General features: G+C 35.5%; 1 protein-coding gene across 3 annotated transcripts in view; it reads left to right on the top strand.

Moving 5' to 3' along the window:
* The window catches only part of nt5dc1 (5'-nucleotidase domain containing 1), a 72,902-nt gene extending 54,254 nt beyond the window's left edge, over positions 1 to 18,648 (top strand). The window contains exons 7-13 of one of the 3 annotated variants that reach the window (XR_010894934.1): positions 4,593 to 4,767; positions 6,547 to 6,644; positions 7,876 to 7,997; positions 10,630 to 10,809; positions 13,489 to 13,651; positions 15,771 to 15,905; positions 16,680 to 16,819. Coding sequence is in view for 2 of the 3 variants with exons in the window: in XM_067383417.1 (XP_067239518.1) it covers positions 4,593 to 4,767; positions 6,547 to 6,644; positions 7,876 to 7,997; positions 10,630 to 10,809; positions 13,489 to 13,651; positions 16,680 to 16,792 (851 nt within the window). In the remaining variant the exon portion in view is untranslated. Of the gene's footprint in view, positions 1 to 4,592; positions 4,768 to 6,546; positions 6,645 to 7,875; positions 7,998 to 10,629; positions 10,810 to 13,488; positions 13,652 to 15,770; positions 16,638 to 16,679 lie in introns of those variants that run through there. The other 2 variants (XM_067383417.1, XM_067383418.1) reach the window with 2 other exon arrangements.
* The last annotated feature ends 555 nt before the right edge of the window (positions 18,649 to 19,203 follow it).

Below are 19,203 nucleotides of genomic sequence, written 5' to 3'. Positions count from 1 at the left end.
AATGAACACTTCCCTACTATAAAGTATGCAAAATACAGTACAGCAAAAGAGTAGTATGTCCAAATACATTGTTTTTGAAAAACAGTAGGCGAAAAGTCCCCAGATGATCTACTACTTCTGGTGAGATTCTGAAGTGTGCATTCGATGAATACTTTACTACCCCGTAAGGCCACAGGAGAGGCTGATAGGTCACGTGACAGTAACAACATGGTAGATGTATATCCAAATCTCATTTATACTACCCATATTCATACATATAGAACTTACTTTTTTAACGGTCGCAAAGTAAATTCACATATAGTAACTGCTCAGACGGTATGCGATTACGGTTGCAGCAATTAACTTATTCCCTACCATTGATGTAATTTTCCAGGAATCCATATTTTCACTGTTATATGATGTGCTATTACACATCTTTTTGATCCGGAGATTACAGAATCTCTGGATCAAAACACAGGTGAAGCAGCAGCAGAATTATTCAATAGAAGCATTGCTTATGCACATGTAAAATAACGTGATCATCAAATATTAAACAGCATATAAATCAATACTGCCAAACGTTACTGAATGAAATGTTAACCCAGGTAGGGTACAGGACTGTGAAGGTTTGGGGAAGTGAAGTGTTAATGGCAGCATTCTACTCCATCTATGTTTTGATCATCATTATGAATCCGATCTGGACAAACTCTCAAAGTCTTTTATGTAGTTTTGTGGGGTTTTTTTTAATAAGACTTAGCCATATTCAAGTGTTTATAAAAAAGAGTGCATGTATCTAGAATAACCTTTTTTTTTTTTTTTTTTTTTAAGCAGAGACTGTTCTTTCTTTTGATATACTCTGTTCAGATATTGAAATATTTGATATATATCAAAATATTCTGGTGGCCATGAAAGATTTGATTAAAAAATTATTAAAAATGGCAACTTTTAGCTTGCTGATAAATAATTCATACATTAAAAGAGTTAATGCAATTTGGGTTGAATAACTTGCAATGATTCATCATCGCCCTTGAATTGATATGGTAAAATCAACATCATCGTTACTGTCTTTACAGTATGTACAATCACTGATACAAGCCTCTGGAGCTAATGTACAAGCCTCTGGAGCTAAAATTCAGTTATGGTAATGGATGTTTTGTTTTCCAACGCACATTGTAAAAGGTAGACCAATCACAACATACTGGGCCATCTGACAGAGCAGAGCAGGCTTGCAGAAAGGAGGAATTTAGAGAGACTGAATCTTCTGACAAGTCATTTTCAAGTCTTTGAGAATTGAGGTGATGTGAAGTGTATATTATGAGAAAATGAAAGTGTTTCTGATCTTTGCATGTAAACCTGTTGTAAGAGACCTCCAAAACAAAATTAGGAACCTTTAAAATGGCATAATAGGGGCACTTTAATACAACAAAGTATTGTCTTTTAGATAATATTTTAATAATTTGTTCTCTTAGTACAATGACAAATGGCAAAACCACACAATATAAACGTGTCGTTATACATGAAAATATATAGCTGATACCGTATGTTTTACATGTTTGCTGAGTTAGCTGATATGACATGTTTGACAAAGTTCTGCTATTTAAACTTTTCTATTAGTGGTGTGTTCTTAAAGGTGTGATATGTGAATTATAATACTATCGGACAGTTTCTGTCTGTCGGTCGGTCGGTCGGTTTCTCTCACTGACTGTCCAATAAAACCTTTAAAGCTTTTTTTTTTTTTTTAAATTCTATCTTCAGTATCTAGCTATATTTGGGGTCCTTGGCAACTCCTGTAACCATAGACAAAAAAAATTTTTTATTTTTTTTATTATTATTTAACCATACATTGATAAAAATAATAATAATTTCTCAAGACACTTTTTTCATATACTTGCACTAAACATGTCATGACATGTTTAAGCTAAATCATTGTGGGACTAATTTGGGATGTTTCCCACATGGGGGCAGCACAGCAATAGTAATTCAATGTTGGATGTCTCCATTGTGTTATGCCTTGTGTGATCATGTGTGAACCTTTTATTTTGTACATATATTCAGCCTGACAGAAGTCAGTTTAAAGGGAAGTCTTATATAGTGCAATAGAAGTACTCTGATAAGACTGTTATTCAGCACACTCCAAAATGCACAATACATGCATGTGTGCTCTTACGGACCTGCAAATATAAGCAAACAAACATTTATGCATCCAAAAATTTTGCTTTTGGAAGAGACCACTAGTGTAAAAGCATCTATTGTGCTATCCAGCAGAAGCCAGAGTTTATCTGTGTTGTAGGTTGAGAGACGTCACTGTGTGTGAATGTGTGAGATGATTCAAGGGCTTGGAGACGTGGCTGTGTGTACGTGGTACGGCTGTTTTTGCCAACATAAACTGAAGACTGGTGAATATGTCTGTTTTCCTAAGTCTCCTTTTCTGCTGTTCATGAAATGAAGACACGGTACTTCTCACATATGGAGCGCATTCCTTCACTCCAGGCAAACACAGTCCACTTCCTGTTTTAGTAAGCTGGCCACCCTGTGTATACTGATACTTTTACTCTTTAACTAACAACTCGCCAATCTACACACTCCAGTGGCTCTGTTTTTCCATTCGTCTTGGTTTTAGTTCTCAAGAAACTTGGGTTTGTTTGGTTTGTAAATTCTGATAGTATCAGACTGCCTCATGCAGCAGTTTTCAGTGTTGTAGTGAAGCATTTGACGTGTTAAATTTTAATGTTTATTATGAGCGTTTCAGGGGTATATTTGTGTGTATAGCTTATGTTGAGGGCTGAACGCGATCCAGTGTGATGCTCAAGTCTGCGATCTGGCAGGCTGTGTGGGCATGTTTTTGTGCGAGAGATGCGGGCTGTGGAAAAGTTTTGGAATCATGAGGGGTGTGTGTCTGTTTGATCTAAACCATATGGGCTAGGTAGGTCAGATAGAAAGCTAGGATAAGAAATAAAAATCAGATATAAATAACAAAAAAAGATACGCCGGCAGTTGGGGGTTCAAAATCAACACACCAAATGGCAAGTGCGTGTGATAATTAGATTAGCAAGTAAATAAAAAAAACAGTTGGAACATAATTATTAAGAACAGCTGAGGAGCCTTAATGCATGATTTAAATGGAATTGCTATAATGAGAATCTGATGCTCACTGATGTAAGCATTTGAATCAAGACATATAAATTGTCTACTGTAAAGTAAACATACACTGCCATTAAAAAGTTTTTTTGGAAATATTTATTTTACACTGTCATTGTTTCTAATAATAACTATAAATTATGCATAATTGCATGTAATTAACCCTAAACCAAACCCTAAGCCTATAGTAAGTACACGCAGTTAATTATTATTAATAATTTAATAATTTCTTCTCTTCTGTGTCATTTTCATAAGCTATTTACCTTCAGCGTTTCCAGGTTCTATGTCAGAATATCGGCTCAGTATTGGTCGACACTGTTCACGTGGGCAGCACGAAGCATGTGTGTGATGCTGACGCAGGAGCCGGCCAATAAAGACTCTGTGTTCTGACATAGAAACCTGGAAGCACTGAACGTAAACTACATAGAATTTGGAACAACGTAAGGGTGATTAATTAATGACAGAATTTTCATTTTTGGGTGAACTAACCCTTTAAGACAAAAATTTCTATTTCAAATAAACACTGTTCTTTTGAACTTTCTATTCATCAAAGAATCCTGGGGGAAAAAATCCACAAAAACATTTTTTTAAATAATGATAATAATCAGAAATGTTTCTTGAGCAGCAAATCAACATATTAGAATGATTTCTGAAGGATCATGTGACACTGAAGACTGGAGTAATGATGCTGAAAGTTCAGCTTTGATTACAGGAATAAATCAAATTTGAAAATGTTACGATAGAATAGTAGTTATTTAAAATTTTTATAATATTTACTATTTTTACTGTACTGTTTGTTGTATATTACTATTTCTATTGTATTTCTGATGAAATAAATGCAGCCTTGGTGATCATAAGAGAATTCTTTCAAAAGCAAGTTAAATGTATATGTGAATCTTGGCATTGTCATCATGGAATATGGCCATGAGAAATGTCTTCCAACATGGTTGTTTAAGAAAAATAAATAGCTACATACTGCATCAGTTAGGGTTAAAACAATTTTTGCCAAATATATAACATGCCAGAAACATTTTTTTCTTTTCTTTTTTTGCCAGGCAGTGGCAATAACTTGTTTATTTATTTGTTATTATGTCGTCTTATGGCTAATATGATATTAGTGTTTTTAAATTATATTGATGCTATTTAGTATTTTAATTTAATGTTATTATAAATATGGTGATTTTATTCTAGTAAATATTGCCCTTTTTGTTTTGTTTGTTTTTTTTTGTTTTGTGTTAGTGTTTAGTGTTATTTAATCCATAAGATATTCTCACAAAAAAAAAAAAAAAAAAACGACCCCATGTTTGTTTTTTTTGGTTTTGTGTTAGTGTTTAGTGTTATTTAATCCATAAGATATTCTCACAAAAAAAAAAAAAAAAAAACGACCCCATGTTTGAAACCGTGAATGTTTATATATAGAATGTTTTACCTTACTATGAAATGACAATGATTGATGTTTTTTATTGCATGTTTAGAGGACACAGGGACGTATTTCCCCAGTGTGAAACGTTGTCCTGGCCGTTACCTGCAGCCCTGCTCGGATGCGGTCAAGAGATGGTTGAGGAGCATGAAAAATAGCGGTAAAGTCCTACTGCTCATCACAAGCTCACACTCTGACTACTGTCGACTAGTGTGTGAGCACATACTGGGGTGAGTTTCACATGTATGAATAACCTAAGAATAGAATATTGATAAGGATATAAGAAAACAATTTTAATCAAGATAATATTGAGTTATTTACAATGTAAAATAATCAAACCTTTTGAATTTAAAGTGTTATTTAGAACTAATGGCAGGACAAAAGCTTCTAGATTTTTGCTCACATTACTGACACATTCATTTCAGGCTACGACTACATTAATCTGGATACATTTGAAAATGGCGTTTTCGTTTCAAATCTTTTTCCAGAAGTTGCTCATCTGAACTGAAACATCTGAAAATGCTCACGTTACTGTGCATGTATAAAAAAAAAATTAATATAAGTTTACAAGATCATACAGAGAGAGCAGACATTTTATTAGCAAAATATCCCACCACTCATTGTTGCATCCAGGTCGCACTCAAAATTATGGTCTAAAATGCAATTGTCATCATGTTTTGCTGCAGGACAGCAAATGCAAGTAAATTTTCTGTCATTTTTGCTGGAATGTATAGGTTCTACAAAGGAACATTTACAGTATCCTTAGCAACACTATGAAAGTAAATAGCGGACAAAACAATGGCAGTATAATCATAGATATTATGGGTAGAGTATGTGTCACATGGCTAAACATGCGTCATTGTTTTCGAATTCTTCCATTTTCACAGTACACAGTACAGCATGAAAATCTGTTTTCAAATTTATCCAGTTCAGAGAGCGTTTTCAAAGAGCTGTCTTCGTTGACAAAAACAGTGTGGACGGAAGGGCAAAACGGAGAGAAAAATGTGTGTTTTCAAACAAAAATGTATTTGTGTGGACAAGGCCTCAGAAGTCTAATCAAGTCTGTGAACACAAACAAATTTGTGCATGATATATGCGAACATGCGATCATGATTCATCAATTACTTTCATACTAAAATTGATTCTAAATTTCCAAAAAAAAAAAAAACCTAGGATCAGCTGAGACCATATGTATGCAAAACTCATACAAGCTGTGTCCCAAATGACATACTGTACACAATGTACTCAGCTGTGTAGTGTATGAATTTTATAAGATTATTTTGTCATTCACAGTTCGAGTTTGTTAGCCCCTCCCCCTCCGCTATGTAATTAAAGATGCAGCAGTTGAGTGCATGAAGGACAAATGCATCATCTGGATTTTTAAAGTGTACTTTTTTCTGTGTGGAATTTTCGGTATGAACAAAACACTACAGAATATTGAGTGCATAGGTGCCCAAATTGGGACACACCTATACTCTTGGTTATCTTGCCATATAAACCTAAACCTATACATTTTCTATGGATATTTAAATATATAGAGATCTCCTGTGGGTGTAAGTGCAAATAATCCACACAATTATTAATAACTGATTAGTGAACAATTTTGTTTGAATTTTGTATTACTGGTGCAGCAAGGCACAAAAAAGAAAAAAGAAATACTATATAGTAAAAACAAATATGTATATTGAGGAGATCACGGCGAGAAACATTTCTCTATCTCTGCTTGCTTAGTTTCTCCGATGCGCTAAGCATTCCTCTTCACGTTGTGCTGTACATATGAATTTGCATTTCGTGTAGGATTCTGGTCAATATGGAGAATTGTGGCATTCAAATTCTACAGCGAGAAGATGGTAGCTTATTTATTTTTTGATAAAGTTAAGTATATTTCATTTGTGTTTCCTTATTGCTGTTCCTGTTTCTACAGTGGAGAACAGTGGAGCCCGCCAGCATATTCACACACACACACAAAAATCACCTTACAGATAATTTAAACATTCTAATTTTTGCAGAACTGACTTTGAGGAGCTGTTTGACATCATTATCACTAATGCTCTGAAGCCTGGATTCTTCTCTCTGGTTCCACAGCAAAGACCTTTCAGAACCCTTGGTGAGTAACAGATATTTCCTGTGACTCTGAAATCAACTACAATGCAGTAAAAAGATGTTCTCTATTTGTTGTCTTTGGATGAATAATAATTAGTCAGTTTAGACTGCAAATTTACAGTTCTGCTAAAGCATAATTTTCTTTGTCATTGTGCAGTAGCAGGAGTGATGCAGGAAACACTGTTCAGTGTGTTTTGTTCTGTTCCTCAGTTCAAGAGGCACAAACACAATCGAACCATATGAAAATAATTTGGTTTCTGGGTTTTTTTTTTTTGTTTTTTTTTTTTTAAATTGGAGCTGAATAAGAAGCTGTTCTTCATTCTCAACCCAAGTCATAACATGCTTTTCATAAAGTATAATAGGTCCCACTTTATATTAAGTGGCCTTAACTACTATGTACTTACAACAAAAAATAAGTACAATGTACTTATTAGGTTAATATTGAATTGCAAAACACATTTGCAGCTATTGAGGTGGGATACGGGTAAGGTTAGGGAAAGCTTTGGTAGTATGGGTAGGTTTAAGGGCATGGGTAAGGGTTAAGGGATGGGTCAACAGTGTAATTATAAATGTAATTACAGAAATTAATTACAGATGTAATTACATGCAGGTGTTTTTAAACTATAAGTACAATGTAAAAACATGTATGTACATAATAAGTGCAGTGTATTAAATGATTAATTTAAATGTAAGTACATAGTAGTTAAGGCCACTTAATATAAAGTGGGACCGTATAATACTTAGTTTAACAAGTTTACAAGTTTAACTCTCTTTGAAAATCCCAACCTAAAGAATGCTGGTCCAGCCTTTTAACTGAATTCAAAACATAAACTGTTCTTTTCTGATAGCATGCCAAAATTCACAAACATGTATGACACATCATAGGTAACAGAGGCTGGGTATTAGTTTTTGCAGGTGGTTATTTTTATAGTAAGAAGAGCAATGTTTTCATTTACCTCAGGCAAAGAACTTTACATGGGATTCATCTTAAAAATATTTTTGCACAAATGGCAGATATTTGTATAATTTTCCGATTTGTAAAACCATACATGCTGGATATGCCAGGGCCTGTGTTCCTTCACAAATCCCAATTAGTGTAAAATACTGTACTTCCAGCCCTGGGTCCTTCATGGATGAATGGCCAAGTGTATTAACTGTTACTGTATAGAAGTATTGTTTATTATCCTCATTATGTATCTTAAATATGCCCCACTTTCTCATCTCTGTTTCACTAGTGGATGATGTTGAAGATAGTGAAGGCTTGCCATCTCTGGAAAAGCCTGGTTGGTATTCTCAGGGCAACTGGCCTCATCTACATGAACTACTGAAGAATATGACCAACAAATCAGAGCCCAAGGTAGGACAAGATTGTTTACTTTTATGTAATGCAAGGAGTCAGCACTCCTGTGTAATGCAGAGTTCCAGAGGGATGACAGAAACAGGCTTGTGTGTATTTGTAGGGGAAGCAGGCTTTATGGTTGCATTTTGAAGCCTACTTGCAATCCTTCAGGGTGTTTAGATCTTCCCATGTGGTGTTTTTGAGAGGATTTTAACAATGATTGAAAGATGGATATTCATGTGCTCTTGGGTATGTCAGAAGAGACACTTGGTACAACACACAGGAGCTCTTTCTGCAGTAATTTTAGAGTAGCCTTCTTTATCAGTTCACTTCACAGTATAAAGAAATGGTCTATAATGACCCAATTATCAAATACTTAAAGGGGACCTATTACGCAAAATTCATATTTATGGTGTTTGAACATAAATGTGTGTTGGCAGAACAAGCCATTTGCAGATTCTGTACAAAGTGATGTCAACAAGTGATGTAACAAAAAGTTTGTATATATATATATATACATATACATACACACAGACCTCGGTATTGAAGTCACGGTTCGGTCGGCCTCGGTTTGATACAACTGATGGGAGAACACCAAACTATATACAGGGAGCCCTTTCTTGCACATTACTGTAGTATTAAATGTTACAATTAACAACAGAGCCCAAACTATTGCATTCAGTTGCTATTCATTTTTAGATATAATAATATATAATAAAAAATTAAAAAAATGTAAATAAAAAACGTAAGTTGCACATAAGGCAGGTTTAACTTCTAAATCTAATGTGAAGTTATTTTTGAATTATTTTTCTACTCCAATTCATTTTTGAAATAAAATAATTTACACAGTTACTGTCATATCTTGTTTTCATGACAAATTTATTTAAACATATATTAAATGATTAAGACATTACTTACATGAATATATAAGTTAATATAGTTCATATATTCAAATATTTAGTGAAATGCTCCCCTCTACAGTTTATTTCTCTAGTGAACTACCATACTATGTACACTAAATGACTTGACTGAGGTAAATGTAATGCTACATGCGATATTATTCTCAAGCTGTTTTATTGATGTCTTTATGCCATTGAAACACTGGTTGAGAGATTCCATGTAAACATATCTGTGCGTAGATCATCTGTTCTTCTGTGCTTTTTCCTGTTGTGGCAGCAAACATTGCATTACCGCGAGCGCCGCCTTCTGGATTGGAGTGTAGATCGCCTGTGACCGACTTTATTCATTGTCTGGCTGCATGCATGTGTCACGGAATGGACGTCATGGTTCTGGACCATAGACTTTATAAAAAAATATGGACGATGCACCTCCACTCTCTTCCATTGTAGAAAAGTGAAGTCCGCCGATGTCCCAATATAGCGCTGACATGCGAATGTGAACTCGCGACCCGATTCTGCGCAGTAGTGAGCATGAAGTGTAGTCGCACGCTATCAAGGCCCCACCCACACTCCAGCAGAATAGTTTAGTAGATTACTCCAGAACAACTCATTATGTTGGTGTGAAATAAACAGTTATGGAAATATAGAAATTAAAGTTGAAGCTCAAATCTCCTCCCGAAAATCTAGAAAAAAGAGAAGCTGTCAATCATAGCTGTCAATCATAATGTCACACCCCATTTTTATAGCATCAGATAACGAACTAAAACCAAACTTGTTTAAAAAAAGAGCACTTAAACTTACATCAGCATGATAAAAACTATGTAAAATGACAGAAACCTTTGGAAAAAAATTCTTTAAAGTGAAATTGAATTGTTTTTGTTTGTCTCACGTCCCATTAAATTACATGGAGAGGGCGGGGTTTATGACCTATGCTGGGACCATATATACACATACACATATTTTAGACAAATAATGTACATGCCAATGTGACAATATATGAAAACCTATAATCAAAGATTTATGACAGGGTTTTTTTTTTTTTGTTTTTTTTTCGCTCTCTTAAAGGATTAGTTCACTTCAGAATTAAAATTTGCTGATAATTTACTCAACCCCATGTCATCCAAGATGTTTGTCTTTCTTTCTTCAGTCGAAAGGAAATTAAGAGGAAATAAGTAAAACATTCCAGGATTTTTCTCCATATCATGGACTTCAGTGGGGTACAATGCATTTAAGGTCCAAACTGCAGTTTCAGTGCCGCTTCAAAGGGCTCTATACAATCCCAGCTGAGGAATAAGGGTCTCATCTAGAGAAACGATCAGTTATTTTCTAAAAAAAAATGTATAATTTATATACTTTTTAACCACAAATTAAGAAAATTGCCGATCGTTTCGCTAGACAAGGCCCTTATTCCTTGGCTGGGATCGTGTAGTGCCCTGCATTGAAACTGCAATTTGGACTACCCCACTGAAGTCCACTATATGGAGAGAAAAACCCTCAAACCTCAAAAACCTTAATTTCTTTTTGACATAAACATCTTGGATGACATGGGGGTGAGTAAATTATCAGCAAATTTTAATTCTGAAGGGAACTAATCCTTTAAGCATTAAATAATGTAGTAATGTTTATAATTTATTAAGTGTTTCTAGAAATTATTCTGTTAAAAGATGTTAAGCTGTATTGAGAGTGTGTGCGCGTGTGTATGTGTGTATTTGCACTGATTTGTGTCCACATGTGTGTCTTATCTGATGCAGGTGGTGTATTTCGGAGACAGCATGCGCTCGGACATGTTCCCAGCCTGCAGCTTTGCAAAGTGGGAGACTGTGATGATTGTGGAGGAGATGGAGGGGGAGGGTGTTCCACGTGCTAACGCAACCCTGTGTAACAGCCCCACCCCGGGTGAAGGCCCTGTAGAGAAAAAGGGCAAGTTTGAGGTAAGAGGCTGAAAGACTGTTTCTGTTTAGTCAAGCTCAGAATCTTTTCCACACTCCTTTTCAGAGGGAAAAGAGTTGGAATGATGATTGTCTATATGTGGCACAAATGTGTTGCTTTAAAGCTCCATCAAAAAATAAAAAAATTGTGTAGTTTTTTAGTTTATCTAGTAGGATCTTATTTTATTCATAGAATCATATTGGGCATCTTTGATTCTTAAAATCTTTTATGTTTTGGAATAATGTCTTTGGCGATAGTGATTTTAAAATTCCTGCAATATTGCCTTTTTTTTTTCTTCTTCTTCCTCTTCTTCTTCCCACACAGATGTTTTATCCTGTTGGTTTATAATTGTTCTAAAAAGATTTATAAATACATAGTTTTAAAAGACACAGTTTGTGTTTTGCTGGAATCCTGAAAGAAAATTAACATTTTCTCAGTGACTGAATTCTGCTTGTAATTTCAATCAGATAGATAGATAGATACATAGCATTCTTGAGTGTTTCATCAGAGATTTGTAAAACAGCTGCATGTATTACAAAGACACCACTGGGGAAAAAGGCATTTAGCAGGAAGGAGGAAGTGGAGAATTTCAGGAAAGACTATGGATATTCTTTTTAGAAATGTGTTTATTCAGCAGAAATATAATTTCTGAGGAAGCAATATTTTTTAGAAAGATGCAACATCACTCAACCCCCTCAGTGTCATTTAGCGTGTATGATTCCATTTTCAGATAAGATTATTTTTTTCTATATTTTCTCAGAAAACTTTCTCTAATAATTGTAACTCTTTGTAAAGGCAGGGGAACTGTTCCACTTAAGTTGTCCTCTTAAAAAATTAGAAATATTTGAAATCTAATACACCTCATTATGTTTCAGGATGTCTGTAAGTGAAATGAAAAGAAATTATGTGTTAGTATAATTATGGATTTTTCGAGAAGAAAACAAATAATTTGAAATTAATCATGTTTCAGTTTATGGAACACTATGCTTAATTGTAGTATGGTATTTTGGAAAACTCTGTTCAAAAAGTAGAGCTGATGTGAGGTTAATCACCTTTGATTTATATTTCAGACTTGGATCCCTTTGTATTTTGTGATTCATTTTCCCCTTTTCTTCAAAAAGTCAAAACGCCAGTATTATGCATGTGTGTGTGCGTGTGCACGTTATTGTGACATATCAGGACACAAATTTGTATAATGAAATGGGTATTACAAGAATAGGGTGACTTATGAGAACATTACCCGATGTCCCCATTTTTCAAAAGGCTTATAAATCATAGAGAATGTGCAGTTTTCTGTGATGGGTAGGTTTAGGGGTAGGGGTAGTGTAGCGTGATAGAAAATACGGTTTGTACAGTATAAAAACCATTACGCCTATGGAATGTCCCCACAATTCACAAAAACAAACCTGTGTGTTTGTGTGGGTGTGGGTGTGTGTGTGTGTCAGAGCGTGTCAGACTATGGGAACTTCTGATCAAACACTTCCTCTTTTACCAGATCAGAGAGTTTCATTCTAATGAAGACCTTCAGTTCAGATTGTGAAATTGTTTGCTTTCATATTGGACATCAAATGGTGACCCAACACAAAAGCATGTCCTAAAATCCAACTTTTAATTTCATTATTATTTATTTTAAGTCAGCAATTTATAGCACAAAATACTGATTGGCATATTTTCTGTTGCTTTGTGTATTTTTGTGTTTGGTTTTTGAGGACGAGTACAAGTCACGTAATCTGTCAATCTGGCATCTGCCTGATTTGGGCTGAATTTACACCAGAATATCAAAGCTCAATTGGATTTTGTCCAAAAAAAAACAAAAAAAAAAAACCTTGTGTACAGCATTTCCTACCTACTTTTAAAAGTTGTTTAGTAGACAGAGCCATAGCCTTGTGGGCAGCGCTGTCATTTGGCGACTGCGTTAGAGCCCCAACTTGTAGTCTTTTCCTGACCCCATCACTCACTTCAAACTGTCCTATTAAATAAAGCCAGAAAAGCCAAAAAAATAACTTAACAGTAATGGTTGATGTACAGTCAATGGCAGTTTTCATAAAATAAAATTGCAACAGAGTGATTCCACAAGCGTGTGTATTTTGCTTTCCCAATTATGCACTATTGAATGGTATTCCAGTATTAGCATTGAGAATTATATAGCTTTATGTATGACATGGCACACATTTTTGCAGACATCCCATCTTTCCCGGACGTTCCAGGAGTCTCCCGTGTATTGATAGTGGCTCCCTGATGCAAATTATATGCAATATCCCGGAAATGGAGCAAGAGAGAGAGAGAAGCCCTGCTTCCACCTGGTAGTAAAATGTCTTTTCGATGATCACAAGTGGTCAGCCAAGACGTATTACCTTTTACAGCTGGTATTATCATGCGTTTCAAATGCATCCCGTGACCACTTGCGTTCGGTTTTCGTAGAGACCCTCCCCTCTTATTTCACCACACCCTACTTTACTTTTGCCGCACAAATACTATTGAATGAACAAACCCGTGTTAGGCGGCTTATGCGTAAATATGGATGTAATGTAATATAGTATAATATAGTGTAATATTATGCAATGTCTTGTATTCATTGGTGGTGATTTGTCAAGGTTGATTGACATTGTGTGCGCTCTCTTTCTCTCTCTCTCTCGCTCACTCTCTTTCTGTGTGTCTACTTTATATAATCTTTCTCTTAGGATCAGGGAATGAAATCTCCTTCAGATGTATCAAACCAGTGGGGCTCATATTTTGTGGACGTGCAAAAGAATGAAGGAGAGGAGACACAGAGACTCACTTGGTGTTGCCATAGTATCCACACATACAGCACCATGGCTATACCCAGCATTGAGGCTATAGCAGGTATGTTTGGTTTAAATCCTGGGATACACTGCACGATTTTAGCAATCCTATAAGATCATTACAAATAACACTGTGTGACATGGATCTATTAAACTTGGGTACGACATGCATGTAGACTGTACGATGATGACACCAAAAATGAAAATTCTGTCATTTATTACTTACCCTCATGGCGTTCCACACCCGTAAGACCTTCGTTCATCTTCGGAACACAAATTAAGATATTTTAGTTGAAATCCGATGGCTCAGTGAGGCCTCCATAGGGAGCAATGACACTTCCTCTCTCAAGATCCATAAAGGTACTAAAAACATATTTAAATCAATTCATGTGAGTACAGTGGCTCAATATTAATATTATAATGTGACAAGAATATTTTTAGTGTGCCAAAAAAAATAAAAATAACGACTTATAAAGTGATGGCCGATTTCAAAACACTGCTTCAGGAAGCATCGGAGCATAATGAATCAGTGTATCGAATCTGCTGTTCGGAGCGCCAAAGTCACGTGATTTCAGCCGTTGGCAGTTTGACACGCGATCTGAATCATGATTCGATACACTGATTCATTATGCTCCAATGCTTCATGAAGCAGTGTTTTGAAATCGGCCACCGCTAAATAAGTCGTTTTTTTTTTTTTTTTTTTTTTGGAGCACCAAAACTATTTTCGTCACTTTATAATATTAATATTGAACCACTGTACTCACATGAACCGTTTTAAATATGTTTTTAGTACCTTTATGGATCTTGAGGGAGTAAATGTCAACTGCTCCCTATGGAGGCCTCACTGAGCCATCGGATTTCAACTAAAATATCCTAATTTGTGTTCCGAAAATGAACGAAGTTCTTAAGGGTGTGGAACGGCATGAGGGTAACAGAATTTTCATTTTGGGGTGAATTAACCTTTTAAGATTTAAATGAAAAGATCACAGATTTTCAATATGGCCTCTGATTTTTGGCTCACACTGAACGTGTCACTGAATGAACAGTTACTACGGGTTTTATGTTCTCTTTTATTCCAAAGCATGCAAGTATGGAAGAATGAGTATCTTGGGTTTGGTGAATGTTCACTTCTTAAGTGACTTATAAAAGACATGAAACTTATATTTTGCAAGAGTTCATCTGAATTTTACATTTAAGCTGAATCATCACTAAACTGTTTAAAAACCCTTTAACCATCAAAATTATAGGATTGTGGGTTTGAGATGTTTCCAGTCATGTCTTTCAACATAACACTGGAACAGATTCATCACTCGATTTTGATGTGTGTAAATACCAGGCAATTAGGAACAATAATTATTTCCGGGGTCCTCAGCCCATTACTGTCAGTAGGGACGATTGTATTGGAGACAATTGTAACATTATAATTTCCAATTAAAATATTTAAAATGAAAAAAAGCTGAAATAAATTTTTAAGTATAAAAGTGATTTTTCAGCTTTCTAAAGTTTTGATGCGAATTTGAATCCAAACTAATCTATTTTGTCTGTAGGTTGTTGGTTAAAAGTCAATGAATGACAGACACTGACACTGGTTAGCTGCCATACAAGATTTTTTTCTAGACTATGGGGTTGAAGGCATTAAAACACAAGAAATTAAAATTGCATTAAGAAATGAAAGAATTGCACTGAATTGAAAGAATCTTTAACATATTTAACGATCTTTAAAGTGCCCCTGTTATGTTTTTTTCAGATATTACCGTTCATATAGTGTCATATAGCTGTTTGCAAATGTAAAAGGTCTGCAAAGTTTCAAAGATCAACATGTCGACATGTCTAGAAGATGCTGGTTTCTGCACTGCCAAAGCAAATTCACTTTGCACACACTTCCAAAGGATGAGAACTCAGGCTTGTATTGATACGGTAAAACCAACGCCATAGTTCCTGTTCATATCACTGTGTATCAAGTACTGAGGAAGATCCAGAGCTGAAATTCAGATATGGTAATGGTCGCTTCATTTTGCACTGTAAGCAGTCGACTAATCGCAACAGACTGGGACATCTGACCAGTCAGAGCAGAGTTGGTGCTCGAAAAGGAGGGGTTTAGAGAGACTGGATTGGCCCTGTCACAGTTTTTTTAACTGCCTATTCTGGGGCATCATTAACTATGCACTGATTTTTTTCAGCACGGCCCCTTTAAGAGATGCGTTCCCTCTGCCCCACGAGTACTCGACTATACATTGCATATACAAAGTTCACACAGCTAATATAACCCTCAAATGGATCTTTACAAGATGTTCGTCATGCATGCTTCGAATTATGTGAGTAAAGTATTTATTTAGATGGTTACGTTTGATTCTGTGTGAGTTTGAGGCTATACTCTGTGGCTAACGGCTAATTCTACACTGTTGGAGAGATTTATAAAGAATGAAGTTGTGTTTATGAATTATACAGACTGCACGTGTTTAAAAATGAAAACAGCGATGGCTCTCTTGTCTCCGTGAATACAGTAAGAAACAATGGTAACTTTAACAACATTTAACAGTATTAGCAACATGCTAATGAAACATATAAAAAAGACAATTTACAAATATCAAAATATACATTACAAAATATCGCTGTTGTTCTTGCTGGCTTACCTTGTCTGTGCACAGATCCAGATGTTAATACTGCCTTTCCTTGTCTAATGCGTCGAATGGGCTGGCATTATGCAAATATTGGGGTCATACATATTAATGATCCCGACTGTTACGTAACAGTCGGTGTTATGTTGAGATCTGAGTGTTTTCCGGAAGTCTTTTAAACAAATGAGATTTATATAAGAAGGATGAAACAATGGAGTTTGAAACTCACTGTATGTCTTTTCCATGTACTAAACTCTTGTTATTCAACTATGCCGAGGTAAATTCAAAGTCTGATTCTAAGGCACCTTTAAATAAATGTAGCCTTGGTGAGCAGACGAAACTTCTTTTAAAAACATTAAAAATCTTAGTGGTTCCAAACTTTTGGACTGTACTGTACATGTAAATGATGTGTGACTTTTGGAAAAAGGTGTCCCCTCTTTAAAACTTCACCCTGTTCCATCTCTCTTTCAGATCTTCCTCTAGACTTTAAGTTCCAGAGATTCTCTTCAGATAAGCCTGTCACGATGGGTTATTACCCCAGACCTCCAGACTCACTGCTGAAATGGGAAGAGAACTTGTCCTGAAACGTCACACCTGTCAGCACAGACCAGGAGATTGTTCCACTGTTACGTTCTCAATCTTCACCACAGAGTTAGACCATCCATTCATCCAATCAGTGATAAAGCTGTGTGAATATAACACCCAGAGCACTGTCTGTGTGTCTTCTCACCCCTTCCTGAATCAGTCTACACAGTGTGAAGTTGTGTCGGTTTAGATGCTGAATATCCGTACGTTGATCGTTGGATGTAGGAGGAGATCACAATGTATTGTGTCTCATCCAGCTTTGTGCATTCACTACCATTAAACGTCTTTTAATGGTGTACAGGGAAAAAAAAGAAAAAAGAAAAAAAAAACATAGCTTTTTTGTTTGTTTCTGTTCCATTCCATTTTATTATTGAAGGGAATGTTACCTCAGAGGATTTGTTCCTGCAGCTGATGTATATGCTTTCTGCAGGAAAGCAAGCACAAATTATATTGAATTTTAATGTAATCAAGAAACAGCCATGAGTTCTTTTGTGATTGGTTGATGTTTTGAGAGTGTTGTGAACTGCAAGTTCTGTAATTGGTTCAGATCTGGGCCAGTTTACTGTATTCTGCAAAAGTTTATGTGACAGTTGAGAAAATGAATGTCAAAGTTCCAAACCCCAGAAGAGTATTTAAGGAATAGTTCACCCCAAACTAAACAAAAAGTTTATTATTTAATCACCATCATGTTGTTCCAAACCATTGTGATGTTGGAACACAAAGGCATTGCTGAAGAATCTTCACACAGCTCTTTCCATACAAAGACAGTTCATAGTGACCACATATTTAAAGCTCAATATAAAAAAGCACAGTAAATCTAGTCCATATATCTCATGGGCTTCAAATGCCTCAAGAAGAACATTTCAGTTGTTATTCACTGATCATTTTTCCCTTCACTGAGTTGTTAACTATAGAACCATTGCATTTAGTTCACTGATTTGATTGCTAAACTCAAGAACCAGTTCAGTGATTTTTTTGTTTTGTTTGTTTGGTTGTTGTTTTTTGAAGTGGTTATTTTCAAAGAACTAGTTGATCCAGTTGATCCAGTGAATCCAGTGACGGATTTGATAAACTCACAGACTCTGGTTACAGCAGTTCTCGAGGTAACAGATCATTGAAGGTAAAGTTAACCAATGAATACTGACTTGCATTTTGGTCTGTTCTTTACACTAAGCTATCAGAAGACTTGGAATATAGCAAGCAAGTTCTGTGTAGATTTTGGATTTTTCAGGAATATCAAATTATTTTGTTCCAAGGAAGAAAGAAAGTCGTACAAGTTTGGAACTAGGTGAGTAAAGATAGTGGTGAACTATTCCTTGTAATTGCCTTTGTTTCAGGTCTTCATTGTTACTGAATGAAGAGGGGTGGATATTTTTTTCTGTGTATGTAATGTTATCGTAACATTGTGTAAAATATTGTGCTGTTGGGTGATAGTCAGTGTAAACAGTCAATTTCTGTCATGCGCAGGACCAACGTTGAATGGTGCCAAGCTTTATCCACCCATTTAGTGATTTATGTGTCTGGGCAAATCTCTCACCTAAAACCTTGTTTCATGTGTGTGCTGGCCCTGAGCTTCAATAATGATTTGTTTAATGCAATGTACGTGATGTTGATGGTTTGCTTGTTTTTATATATATATATATAATATTCAGTGCTCTGATGAGGTTTCTACAGTGGTCAGCTGTAATGGATTTTACATAAAAATGGTACAGTTTTAAAACGCACTGCATGTCAAAGTTTAACAGAGATGCCAAAAAATGAGTATTGAATGACACTAGGCAGCTTTGTCATGGGTAAAGAAGTGTGGAAATCCTCATCATAAGCATGACCTACTTTTCTCAAATTAAAAAAAAAAAAAAAAAAAAACCCCTTCTGCTGTATGTTGTGAGTAGTGTCTGTTTATTGGGTGCAGGGAAAGTGTCCATATGTGCAGATAAAATAAAAAAATGTTACAATATTTAAGAGATTTTGTATGTTGCCCTTCTGAATGCCATTGCATAATTATACAGCATTTTAAATGCTTTATTCTAGGAGGAGATAGATAAACTGGATAGTGGATGGTATCAATTGACAATCAACAAGATTGTGGGTTTAAAGGGTTAGTTCACCCAAAAATGAAAATAATGTCATTTATTACTCACCCTCATGCCGTTTCACACCCGTAAGACCTTTGTTCATCTTCGGAACACAAATTAAGATATTTTTGTTGAAATCTGATGGCTCAGTGACATTTCTTCTCTCAAGATCCATTAATGTACTAAAAACATATTTAAATCAGCTCATGTGAGTACAGTGGTTCAATGTTAATATTATAAAGCGACAAGAATATTTTTGGTGCACCAAAAAAAAAACAATAACGACTTATAGGCTATAGTGATGGCCGATTTCAAAACACTGCTTCAGGAAGCTT

Source organism: Chanodichthys erythropterus, chromosome 4 (assembly GCF_024489055.1).
Source record: "Chanodichthys erythropterus isolate Z2021 chromosome 4, ASM2448905v1, whole genome shotgun sequence".
In the NCBI taxonomy this organism is placed as follows: Eukaryota; Metazoa; Chordata; class Actinopteri; order Cypriniformes; family Xenocyprididae; genus Chanodichthys; species Chanodichthys erythropterus.
Note: the sequence above shows the minus strand (reverse complement) of the source record. Positions and strands in the feature narration are given on the sequence as shown.